At 40.1% G+C, this 21431-nt stretch overlaps 1 protein-coding gene across 1 annotated transcript in view; it reads right to left on the reverse strand.

The window, feature by feature from the left end:
- Positions 1-21431, reverse strand: part of ERO1A (endoplasmic reticulum oxidoreductase 1 alpha) — a 58175-nt gene that overhangs the window by 30749 nt on the left and 5995 nt on the right. The window contains exons 2-4 of the mRNA XM_025392444.1: positions 13852-13971; positions 12388-12471; positions 8402-8440 (exon numbers count right to left, since the gene is read on the reverse strand). Coding sequence (XP_025248229.1) covers positions 8402-8440; positions 12388-12471; positions 13852-13971 — 243 coding nt within the window. The remainder of the gene's footprint in view (positions 1-8401; positions 8441-12387; positions 12472-13851; positions 13972-21431) is intronic.

Consider the following 21431-nt stretch of genomic DNA (forward strand, 5'->3'; position numbering starts at 1 on the left):
AAAAAAAAAAAAAAAAAAAAAAAAAAAAAAAAAAAAAAAAAAAAAAATAAGTTTTCATGTTCCTCCTGAAACTAAAAAATAAAATGCTTTGCCTGGGCGCAGTAGCTCACACCTGTAATCCCAGCACTTTGGGAGGCCAAGGCGGGTAAATCACAAGGTCAGGAGATCGAGACCATCCTGGCTAGCACAATGAAACCCTGTCTCTACTAAAACTACAAAATATTAGCCAGGCATGGTGGCGGGCACCTGTAGTCCCAGCTACTCAGGAGGCTGAGGCAGGAGAATGGCGTGAACTCAGGAGGTGGAGCTTGCAGTGAGCCAAGATCACGCCACTGCACTCCAGCCTGGGCGACAGAGCGAGACTCCGTCTCAAAAAATAAAAATAAAACGCTTTGCCTCTTGTTTTTTGGGGGGAACACAATTTACTATTATGTTCACAAAATAAAGAATACAGTTCTGATAACTCATTACTAAACTGCCCACGAATAAAATCTTCAAGGTTTTAAGAAAGTCATGCGGTAAATGGTCAACAGGCACTGTCTTACTTTTCTAATGACGTAAGTGTGGGCATCAGTTTTCTCTTCCATAAAATAAGCAGTTGGACCAAATCACGTGTGTCTAAAGTCCATCCCATGCCATGATGCTAAGAATGCCTGGGAACCTACCATGTCATAGAAAAAATATTCTGTAATCTCAGCACTTTGGGAAACCGAAGTGGGGATCACGAGGTCAGGAGTTTGAGACCAGCCTGACCAACATGGTGAAACCCCGTCTCTACTAAAAATACAAAAAAAATTAGCCGAGCATGGTAGCACGCGCCTGTAATCCCGGCTACTCAGGAGGCTGAGGTAGGAGAATCGCTTGAACCTGGGAGGCGGAGGTTGCCGTGAGCCCAGACCATGCCACTGCACTCTAGTCTGGGTTCCAGAGCGAGACTCCAGCTCAAAAAAAAAACAACAAAATCCAACATTTTTAGGTTTCCAAAATATATTCTTTAACAATCATATCTCCTCTCAATGTCCAACTCACTTTACATATATATTCTACTAGGCCTGTACATGGCATAAGGTAAGCAAGTTGGTTTATGGGATTTCATAACACACCAGTTCATCATACAGGTGAAGGACAACACTGGGAGGTCACGAATTCAATCACTCAACAAACATTTATTGAGTGTCTATTTTGGCCTTATTGTTAGGACAACTATACAAACCACTTTCCAGACAAGGACACTAAAATAAATGAACCCTAAAATAACTAAAATGATATAGTTTTTTGAAATATTTATTTATTGAGTGACAACTTAGTTTCATTATATTGGTATAAACATGTAAGACAACATAAGACAGCTTGCTTCAAAAACTATCTTTAAAAATAAAATTATTTCATATATAATTAAGTATTAAAGGACAAAAGGATATATGTTCAACCTATAATCAAATGGCTCAGAAAATTATATATATAATATATAAAAATATATGACATATTATATAGTACACATAAAATATATATCACATAGTGTTAGATATTATATAGTATGTATATATACTTTTTTGTGTGTATATATACACACAAAAATGTGTACATATGCAAAAATACATGCATATATATACACAAAAATGTGTATTTTATATATATAATACACATATACAAATGTCCATTTATTTTATCATGCTTTTTCTGTGTCCATATATGCACACAATAAGTATGGTAAAACAAATGTGGCCAGGCATGGTGGCTCACACTTGTAATCCCAATACTTTCGGAGGCTGAAGTGGCAGGATTGCTTGAGTCCAAGAGTTCAAGAATGACCTAGGCAACACAGCAAGACTTTATCTCAAATAAATATATATGTATGTGTGTGTGTGTGTGTGTGTATAGATATATATACACATATAAACATAAAACAAAAAATAAATGTGGTATAAAAATGTAGTGAATCTGCAGAGTGTACAAAATGTCTTTATATTAATGTTGCAACTTTTCTGGGCGCGATGACTCACAACTGTAATCTCAGCACTTTGGGAGGCCGAGGAGGGTGGATCATAAGGTCAGGAGATCAAGACCATCCTGGCTAACATGGTGAAACCCCATCTCTACTAAAAATACAAAACAAAATTGGCTGGGCATGGTGGCATGCACCGGTAGTCCCAGCTACTCAGAAGGCTAAGGCAGGAGAATTGCTTGAACCCAGGAGGTGGAGGTTGGAGTGAGCCGAGATCACGCCACTGCACTCCAGCCTGGGCGACAGAGCAAGAGTCCATCTCAAAAAAAAAAAAAAAAAAAAAGATTAAAAATACCTACCAAAAACGAACAAAATTTGTTTAAAAAATAACATATACCTAAGTATATTAAAACAAAAATTTTAAAATCTTACTATTGCAATTACCCAAATATTTAAAAATAAACTGAACAAAATAACCATTCTTAGTTGCTGCTTAATAATTTAATCAGCTTCTTAGTCACATCTGATACTATGTCATTAGCATTTTTCTGAAGAACATACTTTTTTCCAATATGTTATTACTTTTAATTTTTCATAAAATTGCCCATAATCAGGCTGGGCACAGTGGCTCATGCCTGTAATCCTGGCACTGTGGGAGGCCGTGGCAGGTGGATCACCTGAGGTCAGGAGTTTGAGACCAGGCTGGTCAACATGGTGAAACCTTGTCTCTACTAAAAATACAGAATTAGGCGTGGTGGCACGTGCCTGTAATCCCAGCTACTCTGGAGGCGGAGGCAGGAGAATCGCTTAGAACCTGGGAGGCGGAGGTTGCAGTGAGCCGACACTGCACTCCAGCCAGGGAGACAGAGCAAGACTGTCTCAAAAAAAAAAAAAACCTGCCCATAACCTTCTTCAAAGTTACATTTTATGGTTGATCAATTTACAAACATTTTGTAAAGTTACATTTTATGGTTGATCAATTTGAAATTATCGATGCCTTCTACAGATAAAATTTTTTTCCTTCTCGGCAGATATAATTTTTTGTGTGTGGTTTTTTGCTTTATTTTTTTGAAACAGGGTCTCATTCTGTCGTTCAAGCTGGAGTGCAGGGGCACAATTATGATTCACTGCAACCTCCAACTCCAGGGCTCAAGCAGTCCTCCTGCCTCAGCCTCCCAAGTAGCTAGGACTACAGGCACATGCCACCACACCTGGCTAATTTTTCATTTTTCTTAGAGACATGGTTGTGCTATGTTACCTAGCCTGGGGTCTCAAGCTCCTGGGCTCAAGCAGTCCTCCTACCACAGCCTCCCAAAGTGAGATATAATTTCTTTTTTTTTTTTTTTTGAGACAGAGTCTCACTCTATTGCCCGGGCTGGAGTGCAGTGGCATAGTCTCAGCTCACTGCAACCTCCTCTCCCAGGTTCAAGTGATTCTCCTGCCTCAGCCTCCCAAGCAGCTGGGATTACAGGCACCTGCCACCATGCCCAGCTAATTCTTTGTATTTTTAGTAGAGATGGGGTTTCACCATGCTAGTCAGGCTGGTCTCTAACTCCTGACCTCATAATCCACCCGCCTCAGCCTCCCAAAGTGCTGGGATTACAGGCGTGAGCCACCATGCCTGGCTGAGATATAATTTTTTAATTGAGAAAACATTCTCAAAGTAAAATAAAAAAAAGAAAAAACATCCTCTCTTTAGGTAAATATGTGGAAGTATTTTAACCCAAATATTTTCACAAGTTCCATTCTTTTGCCCCAAAGTACATTTCTTCAATAAATATTTTAAGACAAAACATCAAATAAGTTGTCTTTATTTTTTGATTATTTTAAATGTTTGCATTTTAAATTTGTTTACAAATTTAAAGCGTGGGTGTGGTGGCTCATGCCGGAAATCCCAGCACCTTGGGAGGCCAAAGTGGAAAAGCTGCTTGAGGCCAGGAGTTAAAGACCAGCCTGGGAAACACGGCAAGACCCCATCACTACAAAACAAATTTTTAATTAGCTGGGCATGGTGGCATGTGCCTATAGTACCAGATACTCAGGAGGTTGAGGTGGCAGGATTGCTTGAGCCCAGGAGTTCCAGGTTACAGTGAACTATAATCTTACCACTGCATGCCAGCCTGGGCAACAGAGACAGACCCTGTCTCTGACCAAAAAACAAAACAAAACAAAACAAAATTTAAAAAGTTTGGTCAAACTTAGGTACAATGAAATTGTAATCCTCAATTTCATTACATCTCAGGTCAGAATATAAACATATCCAATTCAAAGCAGAGTTCTATCAAGAGTATATTCTTGCCATTAATGGAGATACTCCCAAACACATTTATAACATTTCAGAACACAATTTCTGAATCATATTAAACACCATTTGGACTTTCCTCATTTAATGTGTTTGATTTCTCTCTAGTTTTTGTAGGAATAAATTTAAAGGCCTTTGTTTACAAGCTTTGTCATAATTATTATTTTTTTTTCTTTGAGAAAGGGTCTCGCTCTGTCGCTCAGGCTGGAGTGCAATGGCATGACCATAGCTCACTCCAGCCTCAACCTCCCAGGTTCAAGTAATCTTCCCCTTTCAGTCTCCTGAGTAGCTAGGACTACAGGTGCATACCACCATGCATGGCTAATTTTCGAAATTTTTTCTAGATACAGGGTTTCACCATGTTGCCCAGGCTGGTCTTGAACTCCTGGTCTCAAGCAGTCTGTCTGCCTCGGCCTCCAAAAGTGCTGCGATTACAGGCATGAGCCACCACATCCAGCCACTTTGTCATAATTGCAATTTGTTAAACCTTAACAGCTAAACCTTGTTTCTTCTTTATGCATTCCATTCATTGATACTAATTTTTCACTGATTTAGAACAAATTGCAATAAAAACTTGGAGGGGTTCATTTATTAAAAACTGATCAATACTACTGAGAAGCTCTTGGGTTGTTTTACAAAGTAGTTCCTCGAAGCCTCAAAACATTTATAAAATCTGATTGATAACAGACAGCAAAATAAGTACTATCATACTGAAACCATACCAAAGTAAATTTTTTCAGCATCAGCTTAATCTCAAAATTTTCACAATCATAACTTAGTATGTATACAAATCACATACTAACTTTGACAATTACTCCTTTTTTTTTCTTTTTTTTTTTTCTGAGATAAGATCTGGTTCTGTCACCCAGGCTTAAGTGCAGTGGCACAATCTTAGCTCATTGCAACCTCTACCTCCAGGACTCAAGCAACCCTCCCACCGCAGCCTCCTGAGCAGCTAGGACCACAGCTGCGTGCCACACACTCAGCTTATCACCGCTCCTATCTTAACTGGCAAAATATCACAGCTTGTGTGGACACAATTATGAATTATTTGTATATTTTTATTATAAATGCATTTGTTTCATAGATTTCTTGATTTATTAAGGACACTGGTTTTTACCCAGAACATTGCTTTTATCAAAATTTATATGTGTACTACCACAAAATATTTTACCTTCAATTTTGAGCTTTAACTGAATTTATACTAGCATTCACAATAGTGATAATGTTTTCCTTCAACAGAATGAACTTCCAAAAGTTTTACTTTCAGTCCATTGATTAAATGAAATAAATCGAACAATTTTTTTTTCTCTGTCTCCCAAGCTGGTGTGCAGTGACGTAATCATAGGTCACTGTAACCTGGACATTTAGGTTCAGCTTCCTCCTGGTCTCAGCCTCCTGAGTAGCTAGGATTGTGGGCAGGCATCACCACACTTGGTTAATTTTTTTTTAGTTTTTATTTGTAGAGATGGGTCTCGTTATGTTACCCAGACTGGTCTTGAACTCCAGGCCTCATGCAATCCTCACATGGTGGCCTCCAAAAAGCACTGGTAAGCTACCATGTGCCCAGCCTCAAGCAATTTGTTAAATGAAATGAAACAGTTGATAATGACACCATTCAACTATGTGCAAAGTTCTTCTGCCACTGGAACCAAGTCAAAAGCTATGACTTCATTCTTTGACTCTGCGTGTGTATAAGAAAACATGGAATTAAAAATGGGCAAAATTAGTTTAGAATCTACGATGGAAAATGTTCAAAACAGTGGTTACCTCTGAAGAAGGAGTGTGATTTGAATGGAATAGGTATGAGAAAACTTTGTAGAATAATGCTAACATTCTATATCTTAATAGAAGCCTAGGTTACACAGGTATATGCATTTGTCAACATTCAGCAAATGCACACTTAAGATTTGCATATTTCATTTTTTTATGCAATACTTTTATCAGGCCGGGTGCGGTGGCTCACGCCTGTAATCCCAGCACTTTGGGAGGCCGAGGCGGGCGGATCATGAGGTCAGGAGATCAAGACCATCCTGGCTAACACAGTGAAACCCCATCTCTACTAAAAATACAAAAAATTAGCCAGGCGTGGTGGCAGGCACCTGTAGTCCCAGCTACTTGGGAGGCTGAGACAGGAGAATGGCATGAACCTGGGAGGCGGAGCTTGCAGTGAGCCAAGATCGGGCCACTGCACTCCAGCCTGGGTGACAGAGTGAGACTCCGTCTCAAAAAAAAAAAAAAATACTTTTATCAAAAGTACACATAAACAAATATTGGACTCTAGTTAATGATATACTTCTACTTATGTGATCCATCTAGTTAATGACATATTTAGGAGGAGGTATACTGATGCCTGCAATTTACTTTGAAATGCATCCAAAAAATAAGATGTTCTAATGGATGGCTACAAGGATGGACAGATGAACAGATATGTGGTAAAGTGAGTTTATTACAATTGTGGAATCTAGGCCAGGCATGGTGGCTCATACCTGTAATCCCAGCATTCTGGGAGGCCAAGGTGGGCGGATCACCTGAGGTCAGGCGTTTGAGACCAACCTGGCCAACATGGAGAAACCCCATCTCTACTAAAAACACAAAATTAGTCAGGCGTGGTGGCGCATGCCTGTAATCCCAGCTACTCGGGAGGCTGAGGCAGGGGAATCACTGAACCCGGGAGGCGGAGGTTGTGGTGAGCCGAGATCGCGCCACTGCACTGCAGACTGTGGGCAACAAGAGCGAAACTCCGTCTCAAAACAAAAAAAACAAAACAAAATCTGAATAAAGTACGGACTTTCAGATACATTTTTTTCCCTCTATTTTATCTTTGATACTTTCCATAATAAAATGTTAAACAGGCTGGACGCGGTGGCTCACACCTGTAATCCCAGCACTTTGGGAGGCCAAAGTGGGCAGATTACCTGAGGTCAGGAGTCCCAGACCAGCCTGGCCAACATGTTGAAATTCCATCTCTACTACAAATACAAAAATTAGCCAGGCATGGTGGTGGGTGTCTGTAGTCCCAGCTACTCTGGAGGGTGAGACGGGAATCGCTTGAACCCAGGAGGCGGCGGTTGTAGTGAGCCGAGATCACGCCATTGCACTCCAGTCTGGGCAACAGAGTGAGACTCCATCTCAAAAAAATAAATAAAATAAAATACATAAAAAATAAAATGTTGGCCAGCCGCGGTGGCTCACACTTGTAATTCCAGCACTTTGGGAGGCCGAGGCGGGCAAATCACAAGGTCAGGAGATCAAGACCATCATGGCTAACACGGTGAAACCCCATCTCCATTAAAAATATAAAAAATTGGCCGGGCGCGGTGGCTCAAGCCTGTAATCCCAGCACTTTGGGAGGCCGAGACGGGCGGATCACAAGGTCAGGAGATCGAGACCATCCTGGCGAACACCGTGAAACCCCATCTCTACTAAAAAATACAAAAAACTAGCCGGGCGAGGTGGCGGGCGCCTGTAGTCCCAGCTACTCGGGAGGCTGAGGCAGGAGAATGGCGTGAACCCGGGAGGCGGAGCTTGCAGTGAGCTGAGATCCGGCCACTGCACTCCAGCCTGGGCGACAGAGCGAGACTCCGTCTCAAAAAAAAAAAAAAAATACAAAAAATACAAAAAAATAGCCGGGCGAGGTGGAGGGCGCCTGTAGCCCCAGCTACTCGGGAGGCTGAGGCAGGAGAATGGCGTAAACCCGGGAGGCGGAGCTTGCAGTGAGCTGAGATCTGGCCACTGCACTCCAGCCTGGGCGACAGAGCAAGACTCCGTCTCAAAAAAAAATAATAATAATAATAATAAATAAATAAATAAATAAATAATTAGCCAGGTGTGGTGGCGGGTGCCTGTAGTCTCAGCTACTCGGGAGGCTGAGGCAGGAGAATGGCGTGAACCTGGGAGGTAGAGCCTGCAGTGAGCTGAGATCACGCCACTGCACTCCAGCCTGGGTAACAGCGCGAGACTATGTCTAAAATAAATAAATAAATAAAATAAAACGTTAACAAAAACAAACAAAAAGAATGAGAGCTATTCAGTATAAATACTTCTCAAAGGGTTTCACCGCCGGAAGCAGATAAATGGGATAGTATGTACAAGGCAGGTTTTTTAAGTTTTTCATTAAGATACTAGACACATCAATAGGTATACGTACATACCTTGTAGCTCGCAGATTTAATTCCATCAGGAACCTCATCCTGAAAAAGACAAAATATGTTTTAGATGGCATTTATTCTATCTTTTTAAAACATATCTTAAATTTCTATGATTTATGAGAAAAATCCATAAAACAAATTATCGAAGTTGGATTTTTTAACAGAATAGTTAGGTAGTATTTATATGATTTCTTAAAAGTAAATAAAAATTCAAGAACAAATTATTCTATGGATTGCTGAGCATACACTATGTATATTACAGCAAGGAAATGTAAAAATAGTCATTTAGCCATTATTCCTTTTGATGTTCAAATTGTCCCATATTTGGCCACTTGGAGATCCACTGAGTGCTAACTTGATATTCATACCTGTGTTCTTTTGATATTACTCCAGTGGTCCTTAGTAGAATTTTGTTTTGTTTTGTTTTCTGTGATGGCCAGATATTCTGGGTTCTTGGAACCCAGGGGTTTGGGTCACAGAGACAGATCCCTCATGAACAGCATGGTGCCGTCTATGAGGTAATGAATTAATCTATTAGCTCTATTATCTAGAAGTAGTAAGTTCTATTATCTAGAACTAATCTATTAGTTCACTTGATACCTGGCACCTCCCTGCTCTCTCTTGCTCTCTCTTGCCACGTGATATGACAGCTCCCTTTTTGCCTTCTGCCATGATTGTAAGCTTTAGGCCTCACCAGAAGCCAAGCAGATGCTGGCACCATGCTTCTTCCCACTGCAGAACTGGGAGCCAAATCTTTGGAAGATATTATGCATCTAAAAATATTCTTAATTTGTAAATACAGATAATGTTAGCTTAGCAGAGAAGTGCCACGATTAGATCAGAGTTAGAATGCTAACTGGCAGTATTGTGGGGAGTGTGGAATAGAAGATGAGATGGGGAAGAGTCTGGTAAAGTAACATAAATGTGTTAGTCCATTTTGCATTGCTATGAGGGAACACCTGAGACTGGGTAACTTATAAAGAAAAGAGTGTAACTTATAAATAAAAAAAATAGTGAAACCTTGTCTCTACCAAAAGTACAAAAAATTAGTTGGGCATGGTGATGTGTGCCTGTAGTCCACCTGTAGTCCCAGGTATTTGGGAGGCTGAGGTGAAAGGATTGCTTAGGCCCAGGAGGCAGAGGGTACCGTGAGCCGAGATCACACCACTGCACTCCAGCCTGGGCAACAGAGCGAGACCCTGTCTCAAAAACAAGCAAAAAACACAAACAAACAAACAAAAAAGTATTGGCATGAAAGGCATTCTGCCTTTCAGTTCTTCCCAGCTCTGCAGAAGCTTAAAATAACCAGATCCTGACTCAATTTTTCAGTGCAGATTGGTAACTTTCACCTGATTCTTTTATAGCACTTCTATACATTTAAATCAAATAATAAATATATATTTAACATTTCTCAAATGCTAAAATTGGTTGTTTTCTCTAGGATTTACAATGAAATACATCTCATTCATCAATCTGTCAACTGATGGAATCAATAAGCTATTATTTTACGCTACAGTATTTTCAGCATTTCTGCTCCCTCCAATCTTCTTTTCCAAATGGCATCTCCTAGTTCTACACCTCATCAATAATAATCTGAAATAATTGCTATCTCAAGATGAGATTTGACTTTGCAATAACTGTAAAATATTTATATTTTCTAATATTAATAAAAAGTTCATTTAATGAAGAAGTATAATTAAATGTCTTTATTAAGCATCTACTATATTTCAGCATTTTTACTAATTCATATAACTAGGATACTGGTAAATTTCCCCAACTAATTTTTTCTATTACTAAATTATAAACGTAAAACTTAGAATACAAAATGTTTACATTGTTAATATCACTTTAATGATATGCTCATGCTTTAATAGTAACAAAGTATTTCATAAATTAATCCTTTAATTTTCAGTAAGTTGTGTCTATATGAGGATTAATGTAACAAAAAACATGCTTCTCATTCTCATGGTAAAATGCCCATAAATAGTATTTGACATTGGCCTTAATTCCACATGCTAGATAAGTCTGGATAACAATATTTACATATGTAAAATTAAACCACCCAAAACCACAATACCACTTCACACCCATTAGGATAACTATTATCCAAAAGAACAGAAAGTAAAAGTATTGTCAATAATGTGAAGAAACTGAAACTCTTGTGCATTGCTGGTAGGAATGTAAAACGGTACAGCCACTGCTGAAGACAGCATGGCAGATCCTCAGAAAAAACAAATGGAACTAACACATGATCCAGCAATTCCACTTCTAAGTATATACCCCAAAAAACTAAAATAGGGACTCAAATAAATATTTGTGCATAGCAGCATTATTCACAATAGCAAAAAGGTAGAAATAACCCAAAAGTCCATCAACAGGTGAATGTATAAACAAAACATAGTATAGGCATACAGTGGAATATTATTCAGCCTTAAAAAGGAATCGAAGCTGGGCATGGTGGCTCATACCTGTAATCCCAGCATTTTGGGAGGCCGAGGCGGGCAGATCACCTGAGGTCACCAGTTCAAGACCAGCCTGACCAACGTGGACCAACATGGAGAAACCCCGTCTCTACTAAAAATACAAAATTAGCTGGGCATGGTGGCGCATGCCTATAATCCCAGCTACTCAGGAGGCTAAGGCAGGAGAATCACTTGAACCTGGGAGGCGGAGGTTGCGGTGAGCTGAGATCGCACCACTGCACTCCAGCCTGGGCAACAAGAGCAAAAAAAAAAAAGGAATCAAATTCTGATACATGCTATAAACATGTATCAGGCTAGAAACACTGTGCTAAGTGAAATAAACCATACAAAAAAGGACAAATATTGTATGATTCCCCTAATGCGAAGTACTAGAATAGTCAAATTTGGAAAGAAAACCCAAATGGTGGTTGCCAGGGACTGGGAGGAGGGAGAAATTAAGACTTATTATTAGGAACAGTTTACAGTTTCAGTTTGGGAAGATGAAAAGTTCTAGACATAGATGGTGGCAATGGTTGCATAACAATGTGAACATACTTAATGCCACGGAACTGTACACATAAAAACTGTTAAAATGGTCAACTTTCGAGACCAACATGGCCAACATGGTGAAACTCTGTCTCTACTAAAAATACAAAAAATTAGCTGGAGGTGGTGGTGCACACCTGTAATCCCAGCTACTTGGGAGGCTAGGGCAGGAGAATTGCTTGAACCCAGGAGGCGGAGGTTGCAGTGACCTGAGATCGTGCTATTGCACTCCAGCCTGGGTGACAGGGTGAGACACCATCTCAAAAAAGAAAAGGTCGACTTTATTTTAAAAGTAAAATAAAAAGATGTACTTTTAAAGGGAATAAATTGTCATTCAAAAATATCTTTAAAACTCTATTTTCACAGTAGGATACTTCAAATGTTAAAGCTCTGAAAATTCCTAAGTAAAACCAGGTGTTTTGTCCACTCACACCCCAGGAAATCCAAGGCAAAAATACACCCGAAAAAAGGGGGGACAGAATTTTGTTTATACTTCAATTAATTTCATTTTATTATGCTACATACATAACTTGGTTCAGTAAAAGATGTAAGAGGAAAAACAAACATCAAGCCAAAAGAACTACTATCAATCTCCCTAATAAGTCAAAGGACTATATTAACCACAAAATGTTAATTCTATTATTATGAAGGCAGTGTAATTCAAAATAGGTTTTATAAGTTTGGGTTTTTAATGTATAAATATTGAATGTTATATTTAAACTAAGGACTGCACGATTATTTTAGTTATATTGGCCCCCTTTAAAAAGTTGTAATGGGCCGGGTACAGTGGCTCACACCTGTAATCCCAGCACTCTGGGAGGCTAAGGCAGATGGATTGTTTGAGCCCAGAAGTTCAAGACCAACCTGGGCAACCTCATCTCTATTTTTTCAAAAAAAATTCTTAAAATAAATAAATAAAACAAAAAGTTGTAATGGATGAAAAAACATGTAACAGTTTTTAAATGTATACATGGTTCTTACAGATTGACATGGTTTGACAGCACAGTCCCTTCTTCCACACTGGCTGATGTCATTCCAGAAAGGACATGGTCTCTTCAGGTTTACCTGTAAAATAGTAATAGGAAAAAAAAATGATACAAATCAGAATCCCAAAATTATAATTGCCAGTTACAAATTATGGTGCTATAACTTGGTCACGTTATCAATTGCAAACATATTATTTCTTCCACCTTCTGTTGCCAGTTTCCAACAACTGCATAAATGTGAAGCTGGTATAAATTGGTAAACTTGGTTAGAAAGACACAGACTGGGCCAGGAGCGGTGGCTCATGGCTGTAATCCCAGCACTTTGGGAGGCCAAGGCGGGCAGATGACCTGAGGTCAGGAGGTCGAGACTAGCCTGGCCAACGAGGAAAAACCCCATCTCTACTAAAAATACAAAAATTAGTCGGGCATGGTGGCAGGTGCCTGTAATCCCAGCTACCTGGGAGGCTGAGGCAGGAGAATCGCTTTAAACCAGGAGGCGAAGGGTGCGGTGAGCCGAGGTTGCACCACCACACTCCAGCCTAGACAACAAGAGTGAGACTTTGTCTCAAAAAAAAAAGGACACAGATTGGGTTGGGCATGGTGGCTGACGCCTGTAATCCCAGCACGTTGGGAGGCCAAGGCGGATGGATCACCTGAGGTCAGGAGTTCAAGACCAGCCTGGCCAACATGGCAAAACCCCATCTCCACTAAAAATATAAAAATTAGCCGGGTGTGGTGGCAGGTGCCTGTAATCCCAGTTACTCAGGAGGCTGAGGTAGGAGAATTGCCCGAACCCGAGAGGTAGAAGTTGGCATGAGCAGAGATCACGCCACCGCACTTGAGCCTGGGCGACAAAGCAAGACTCGGTCTCAAAAAAAAAAAAAAAAAGACACTGACCGCCATTAAATAGACCCTGAACAGAGGGCAACTGGGAGCCAAAGTAGCTCGACTCACATTCTTTTCAAACAAGAAAGGGTTAACAGATAGAGAATAGACAATTGTAAACTCTGACTACAACTAAATACTCCACTGGTCAGGTTTTCTAAACTCTTCTAGTAGATATCTCAAGATAAAACAGCACAAGTCATTTGTTAAAATAATATAGGTCAGGATAAAGTCATGATTCTACAAAAAATATTTAATTATTTTAATTAATTGAAACCAATCTGATGTTTTAGAAAATTATGATCTCACCATTTTGATAACAATATATAATAATTTCTGTCCTAACTTCAATTTAACCAACTAGGTTCTAACTCTATTGTGTAAAATTCAGTTACTAAAATTATCCAATGGATGGTTTCAGAATCACATGGTTCACTCTTATGAACTGAATTTTCTTAACAAAGCCTATATCAATTTTAATTAACAACTACAATGTTGAAGCTCAGTAATTCTTAAGAAAATGTAATTATCCATTTAAAGCATTCATATATAAAAAAATTAAAATTAAAAATACCTTGTAATATCTAAAGTAGTCACTTTCGAGAAGTTTTTGTAGTCTTGGGAAAAGCCTGTAGTTATTAAATCTATCAATAGTTTCAACGTCACAGGTACAATCATCCAAGTAACCACTAACCTGTTACAAAGAAAATGAAATATTAAATTGAAATGTCCTAAATGCAACAGGGTTCTTTTTCCTCACGTGGTTATTAGGAAACAGCCCCCTATACAACCAATCCTTATCCTCCCTCCTCCCACATAGTTTCTTGAGATGGGGTATGACAATAATCTAGTAATACTGCTGCTCTTGCTATATACTGAGGAATGGATTGGATACTTCTGTAAGGTGTGCAGAGCTCATCACACACACACACATACACACACACACACACACAGAGTTGGTCCCCTGGCAACCATTTATTTTGTAACTCTGCCCTCCAGGCCATAGTTGACCTGACCAAGGGTAGGCATCTAACTCAAACCAGGTCATGGTCCCCCTCCAGGATCCTAGAATTGAGAATAACAGGGAAAGATGTCTCCCTGTGGCAAGACCAGTAAACAAATACTCCATCATGTGAACTGAGGAGCACATGAGCCAGATGGCAGAGAGCAGAAAAGTTTTAAAAGATACACAAAGCTTGATTGTGCTTGGAATTCTTGGGGGAAAAAAAAGATACACAAAGAAGCAGAAGTAGGAGATAGAGAGAAAGTACATGCTACTTGGATATCTGAGGGATTTCCAGCTCCCACTTCCACTTCTTTTCTGAGGCACAGCTGCATTCCCATCCTTAGCTTTCAGTAAAGATCTAACAACCCTCAAATAATAGGCTGTAACAATTTCTTAAAGGTTTGGAATGGTGCTTAGAAACTACTTATCATTAGTAACAATGAAACAGCAAACTGACCTCAAAGTCAGTCTGCTCTTCAAATTTTTAAAGCTAATGTCTCAACGATATGTACTAAATCAAGCTATTAAATGCGCATATCCTAGGATACAATGGTAATGATAATAAATATTATCAGTTATGAAACTAGAATTCTTTTTTTCTTTTTTTCACCAGTGTTACTTGCCAAATTAAACTAAAATTCTTAGGTGTTTATTTGAGCTAGAAAAACATCTAACAGAATTAAAGATTGCTTTAAGAAACAAATACGATTCCAAAAACAAAAACAAACCTAGAAAAAAAATGTTACATATAGCATGCTCCAGAAAAGAGATATTTATCATATCTGGTCTAGATATTTGCATTTTAATCTACTTTGGATTATATTTTAGGAGGATCTATTGCCTAGAAATAAATAATTTAAAAATCTACTGACAAGGAAGCAAATCAATAATACTCTATTGAAATACTGAATTAAGATTCAGTATTTTAGAATACTGTAAAATCCTAAACTTTAATTTGAGAATATCACAAAAGAGTAATGGAAATTTTTCACCTAAAAGAAATAAGAATACTTTGGATGACAACAGCAATATTCAAGAGGAACTTTTTACTGCTTTTCCTATTCTTACTTGTTTTTGACTAATTCAGTTTCTAGAAATCTGATCTACATATTTTGTCATGTAATAACTATTTTCATTTCATATGCAAATTTGTCCTTGTTTCCTACTAAAAATTCTCTGAATACACAAGAATCTCAGAGTCCTAATTTTGGATACCAACAACACAAAGTACTTTTAACCTAAATGATTTGATTTTTCAAACTTTCTTTTGAACTTTAAGAGCAGAACTTCTAGGGACAAAAAAATAGCTGTTTCTCCTCTTTGATACGAATTATTATACAAAGAATGACAGACACAGAGACTGTAAAGGCCAAAGGGACATATGCAAAGTAGAGATATTAAGTTACAAAAAGAAATACATGAAAAACTTGAGAGCAAGTTTCAAGACATCCATTCTTCCCCCAGAGGAATTCATTTTTAAGGTAAAAAAAAATCTTCAAGACTCAACTCAGTATCACCTTTTTCAGCAAGCTGTCCTTCCAGTACTCCTTATCACCCGCCGGGTTACATGCCTCTTCCAGCTGCTCCCAGGTCACTCCATACACTATTATCTAAGTATTACTGTACCTCAGCAGTGAATTTATCTATTTGGCTCCTGCCCACTAGAGTATAAAATCCTTGAGTGAAAAATCATATACTTCCAGAAAGCACACAGTAGATGCTCAATAATTATTTGTGGCCTGTAATCCCAGCACTCTGGGAGGCTGAGGCGGGAGGATCACTTGAGGTCAGGAGTTGGAGACCAGCCTGACCAACATGGTGAAGCGCCATCTCTACCAGAAATATAAAAATTAGCCAGGCATGGTGGCCCATGCCTGTAGTCCCAGCTACTTGGGCGCCTGAGGCAGGAGAATCACTTGAACCCAAAACGCAGAGGTTGCAGTGAGCCAAGATTGCACCACTGCACTCCACTGCACTCCAGCCTTGGCAACAAAGTGAGATCCTGTCACAAATAAATTATTATTATTAATTATTATTATTTGTGGAAGAGGTGGGTGAATACATGAATGTGGTCCATTGGCACTCATCACTGGGGACCAGCACCATACCGTCTCATTAAACATATCTAGAACCATGTCACCTATGGTATGCTCAGTGCCCCAGAGTACACAAGCACAGGGGCAGAAACACACATAGCAAGTAAAGCAAGCAGCAAAGGTAAACACCTTTTGTGTCCATCATTCTTCCTATCTCTATCCTCATTACAAAGGAAGCTCTAAGAAGCCCCAAACCAGAAAGAAATGCAAAAATCCTCCAGAGCAGAGGTGGCATATAGCCAAGAGACCTCAAAGGGAAAGGAGGCAGGATAAATGGTAGATTTTAAAATGTTCTTGGCCGGGCGCAGTGGCTCACGCCCGTAATCCCTGCTTTGGGAGGCCGAGGTGGGCGGATCACGAGGTCAAGAGATCGAGACCATCCTGGCCAACATGGTGAAACCCCGTCTCTACTAAAAAAAATACAAAAAATTAGCCGGGCGTGGTGGTGGGCGCCTGTAGTTCCAGCTACTCGGGAGGCTGAGGCAGGAGAATGGCGTGAACCCGGGAGGCAAATCTTGCAGTGAGCCGAGATGGCGCCACTGCACTCCAGCCTGGGCGACAGAGTGAGACTCTGTCTCAAAAAAAAAAAAAAAATTAGCTGGGCATGGTGGCACATGCCTGTAGTCCCAGCTACTCAGGAGGCTGAGGCCAGAGAACCGCTTGAACCTGGGAGGCAGAGGTTGCAGAGAGCCAAGATCACACCACTGCACTCCAGCCTGGGCGACAGAGCTAGACTCGGTCTCAAAAAAAGAAAAAATGTTCTGCCCCTTCTGAAATACGGAGTACGAGATATTCTTAACTACAACCACAGGTGGCAGGGCAGCTAAGGGAGTATAATAAGGGTGGCAGGAGTTTCAATGGATGAAGACAGTTCAGTAAAGAAAAGACAGGAAGATTCTCGGAAATCCATGCCATCTGACAGCTCAGATAAGCCTGCCAACCTGATCCCTGGGAGAGAGTCTGGCAAAGATGGTGGCAGGATCAGTTCTAGAAACCAGAGAACAAAGCATAGTTACTAGAATAGAATCTCAGTCAGGCAGTGGCTCACGCCTGTAATCAGCACTTTGGGAGGCTGAGGTTGGTAGGTCTCTTGAGCCCGGGAATTCCAGACCAGCCTGGGCAACACGGTAAAACCCTGTCTCGACCAGGCGCAGTGGCTCACGCTTGTAATCCCAGCACTTTGGGAGGCCGAGGAGGGCGGATCACAAGGTCAGGAGATTGAGACCATCATAGCTAACACAGTGAAACCCCGTCTCTACTAAAAATACAAAAAATTAGCCGGGCGTGGAGGCGGGCACCTGTGGTCCCAGCTACTGGGGAGGCTGAGGCAGGAGAACGGCGTGAACCCGGGAGGCGGAGCTTGCAGTGAGCCGAGATCACGCCACCAGCGGGGCGACAGAGCGAGACTCCGTCTCAAAAAACAAAACAAAACAAAACAAAACAAAAAAAACCCTGTCTCAACCAAAACTACAAAAAAACAAAAACAAAAACAAAAAAAACTTAGCCAGGCATGGTGGCATACGCCTGCAGTCCCAGCTGCTTAGGAGGCTGAGGTGGGAGGATGGCTTGAGCCTGGGAAGTCGAAGCTGTGATGAACTGAGATTGCGCCACTGCACTCCAACCTGGGCAATGGGAGTAAGACTCTGTCTCAAAAAAAAAAAGATAAAGAGTAGAGCTTCAGGAAAGGGCTAAGGTAAAATACAGTTAATAGACACAGAACAGGATCCTGGAAACAAAGCAAAATCCTATTACCTCAACTAAGACCAAAGACAGGTGCCAACTTGGAACAGGGAGGACTGGATGTTGTTTCAGGAAGTGCTAAGGCTGCCTAAATAACTACTAAATGGAACAAAGGTAAGTGCAGGGGCCTTTGAAAACAGTATGCTGAGAATAGATAGGGCTCAAGGACAGTATCTCCAACTGAACTTTTAATGAACTCCCGTAGGCGCCAAGAAGGCGGGTAAATAAGAAAGAATATAGAAACAAGGTACTGAGTAGAAGGTTACATGTGGGAAAAGAAAGTTTGTTTTGCATTGCATTCTTTCTGCTGACGTGAGGTTTATGGAGTATAAATAAAGTGAGGCGGAGGCTCTGAGTGCGGCCGCCATGTTCTCTGTGTGTCTTTGTCTTTGTGTGTGTTCTTTCATTCTCCACCACCCCCGGTGCGGCCCCCAACAGGTAAGGTGGAAAATAACTACTACACTATATCCCAAGGTGAAACAGAACTCTGACCTACCATAGGAATCTAAGTTTTTTTAAAAGCTAATGTGTTTTAAAGGTTAGTATCCTAACGTTTGAGGTCCACTGCTCTAAGCTTCAAGTAATGACAGCTTTTGGTGGAGGGCCAATCTAATAAGCAGAGATAAGAAGGCCCCAGTTGAGGGACGATAAATAGGAGGACCAAGGTAGGCCTGACACCTTAACATGGACCACTTCAAAATTCTAGCCTTTGGTCAGGCATGGTGGCTCACACCTGTAATTCCAGCACTTTGCGAGGCGAAGGCCAGAGGGTTGCTTGAGTCCAGGAGTTTGAGACCAGCCTGGGCAACACAGTGAGGCCTTATCTCTACAAAAAAATAAAATAACTAGCCAGGCATTGTGGTGCACGTCTGTAGTCTCAGCCACTTAGGAGGCTAAGGTGGGAGAATCGCTTGAGCCAGGGAGGTCGAGGCTGCAGTGAGCCATAATCATGCCAATGTACTCCAGCCTGAATGACAGAGCAAGACCTTGCCTTAAAAAAAAAAAAAGTCTTAGTCTTTTTAAGAGTTAGAGAGCCTTGGAAGGCTTTCTATTACAACCGCCCAAGCAAAACAGAAAATGCCTCTATTAATATCCCTCAAGGAACAGGCAGTGTGTAATAATAGTGTGTACATTCTAACATCAGACCTCCTTAGGTTTGAATCTCATCTCTTCCAGTCATTAGTTTTTCACTTATTTAACCTCTCTAGGCCTTGGTTTCTCGTATTAATAGAAAATAGTGGCCGGGCACAGTGGCTCATGCCTGTAATCCCAGCACTTTAGGAGGCTGAGGCAGGCGGATTACCTGAGGTCGGGAGTTCCAGGCCAGCCTGACTAACATGGAGAAACCCCATCTCTACTAAAAATACAAAAATTAACAGGGTGTGGTGGCGTGTGCCTGTAATCCCAGCTACTCGGGAGGCTGAGGCAGGAGAATCACTTGAACCCAGGAGGCAGAGGTTGTGGTAAGCCGAGATTGCGCCATTACACTCCAGCCTGGGCAACAAGAGCGAAACTCCATCTCAAAAAAAAAAAAAAGGAAAAGAAAAGAAAAGAAAACAGTAATAGTTTTCATCTCAAAGATGTGATACCAAGGTAAATAGTACAAAGTAAACTGTTATTACCCTACTTCTGCTTAAATGCTTCCAATGAAAGGGAAGCATGTATTACTTCCCAAAGTAGCATATGGCATTTTCATCATGAATAAGAAAAATACAGCCAAATTTGCAGCTAAAATTTCCCAAAAATTTGACATCTGTAGCCCCAATGGAACAAAGAACTAGATAACCAACAGTTAGCTATGGAAGGAGCCTCAATTACTTTGTCTGTTGACTCTGCCTGATTTGACCAAATGCAAAAGGCAGGATAAAGGAAAATTACCACATACTGCTTGTTCACTATTCTCATGTTACAGGTATCCTTTAATTTGCAATGAAAGACAAAACAACACTTTCTAAAGTTTTCTTGTTTATCAATATATTCTAGTCTTATCATACATTATTTTTTCACTCAAAGCGCTGTAAGAATCTATTCCTCATATACTTTTTTTTTGAGACGGAGTTTTGTTCTTGTCACCCAGGCTGCAGTGCAATAGTGCGATCTCAGCTCACTGCAACCTCTGCCTCCCAGGTTCAACAGACTCTCCTGCCTCAGACGCCCACCACCACGCCCGGCTAATTTTGTATTTTAGCAGACACAGGGTTTCACCATGTTGGTCAGGCTGGTCTCAAACTCCTGACCTCAGGTAATCCACCCGCATAGGCCTCCCAAAGTGCTGGAATTACAGGCGTGAGCCACGGCGCCCAGCCCTCATATACATTTTTTGTGAAATATCTTTTAAACGTGCTCAAAGTGTGAATTAGGAAAGAGAAAAAAATAAAAGGTATCCAAATAAAAAATAAGTAAAATTGTCTCTTTTTGCAGATGACATGATCTTATGTATAGAAAATCCTAAAGACTCCACCAGAAAACCATTAGAACTAATAAATTCAGTAAAATTGCAAGAAACAAAATCAACATACGAAAATCATTTGTGTTTCTATACACTAACAATGAACTATCCAAAAAAAATTAAGAAAACAATTCTATTTACAATAGAATGAAAAAGAATAAAATACTTAGGAATAAATTTAACAAGGAGAGGAACGATCACAGTATGCTGAAAACTATAAAGCAGTGATTAAAAAAAAAAAAACTGAAGATTACACAAATAAATGGAAAGATATCCCATGTTCATAAATTGAGAGAATTAATACTGTTAAAATATCCATACCACCCAAAGTGTTCTACAGATTCAATGCAATTTCTATCAAAACTCCAATGGCATTTTTCACAAAAATAGAAAAAAAAATTGTAAAATTTGGATGGAACTGCAAAAGATCTCAAGTAGCTACAGCAATTTTGCAAGAAGAACAAACCTGGAAGCAGCGTACTTTGTAATTTCAAATTATATTACAAAGCTACAGTCATCACAACAGTGTTGTATCAGCATAGAAACACATACATAGACCAATGGAAAACAATAGAAAGCCCAGAAATAAACCCACACATATGTGGCCAACTAATCTTTGACCAAGACCATACAATGGGAAAGGACAGTCTCATCAATAAATGGTGGTGGGAAAACTGGATATCCATGTGCAAAAAAATGAAATTGGATCTTTATCTTATAATATACACAAAAATCAACTCAAAGCTGATTAAAGACTTCAATGTTAGACCTGAAACACCAAGACCCCTAGAAAAAAACATAGGAGGAAAGCTCCATGACATTAGTCTTGGCAATGATTTTTTATGTGACACCAAAAAGACCAG

Source organism: Theropithecus gelada, chromosome 7b, assembly GCF_003255815.1.
Source record: "Theropithecus gelada isolate Dixy chromosome 7b, Tgel_1.0, whole genome shotgun sequence".
In the NCBI taxonomy this organism is placed as follows: domain Eukaryota; kingdom Metazoa; phylum Chordata; class Mammalia; order Primates; family Cercopithecidae; genus Theropithecus; species Theropithecus gelada.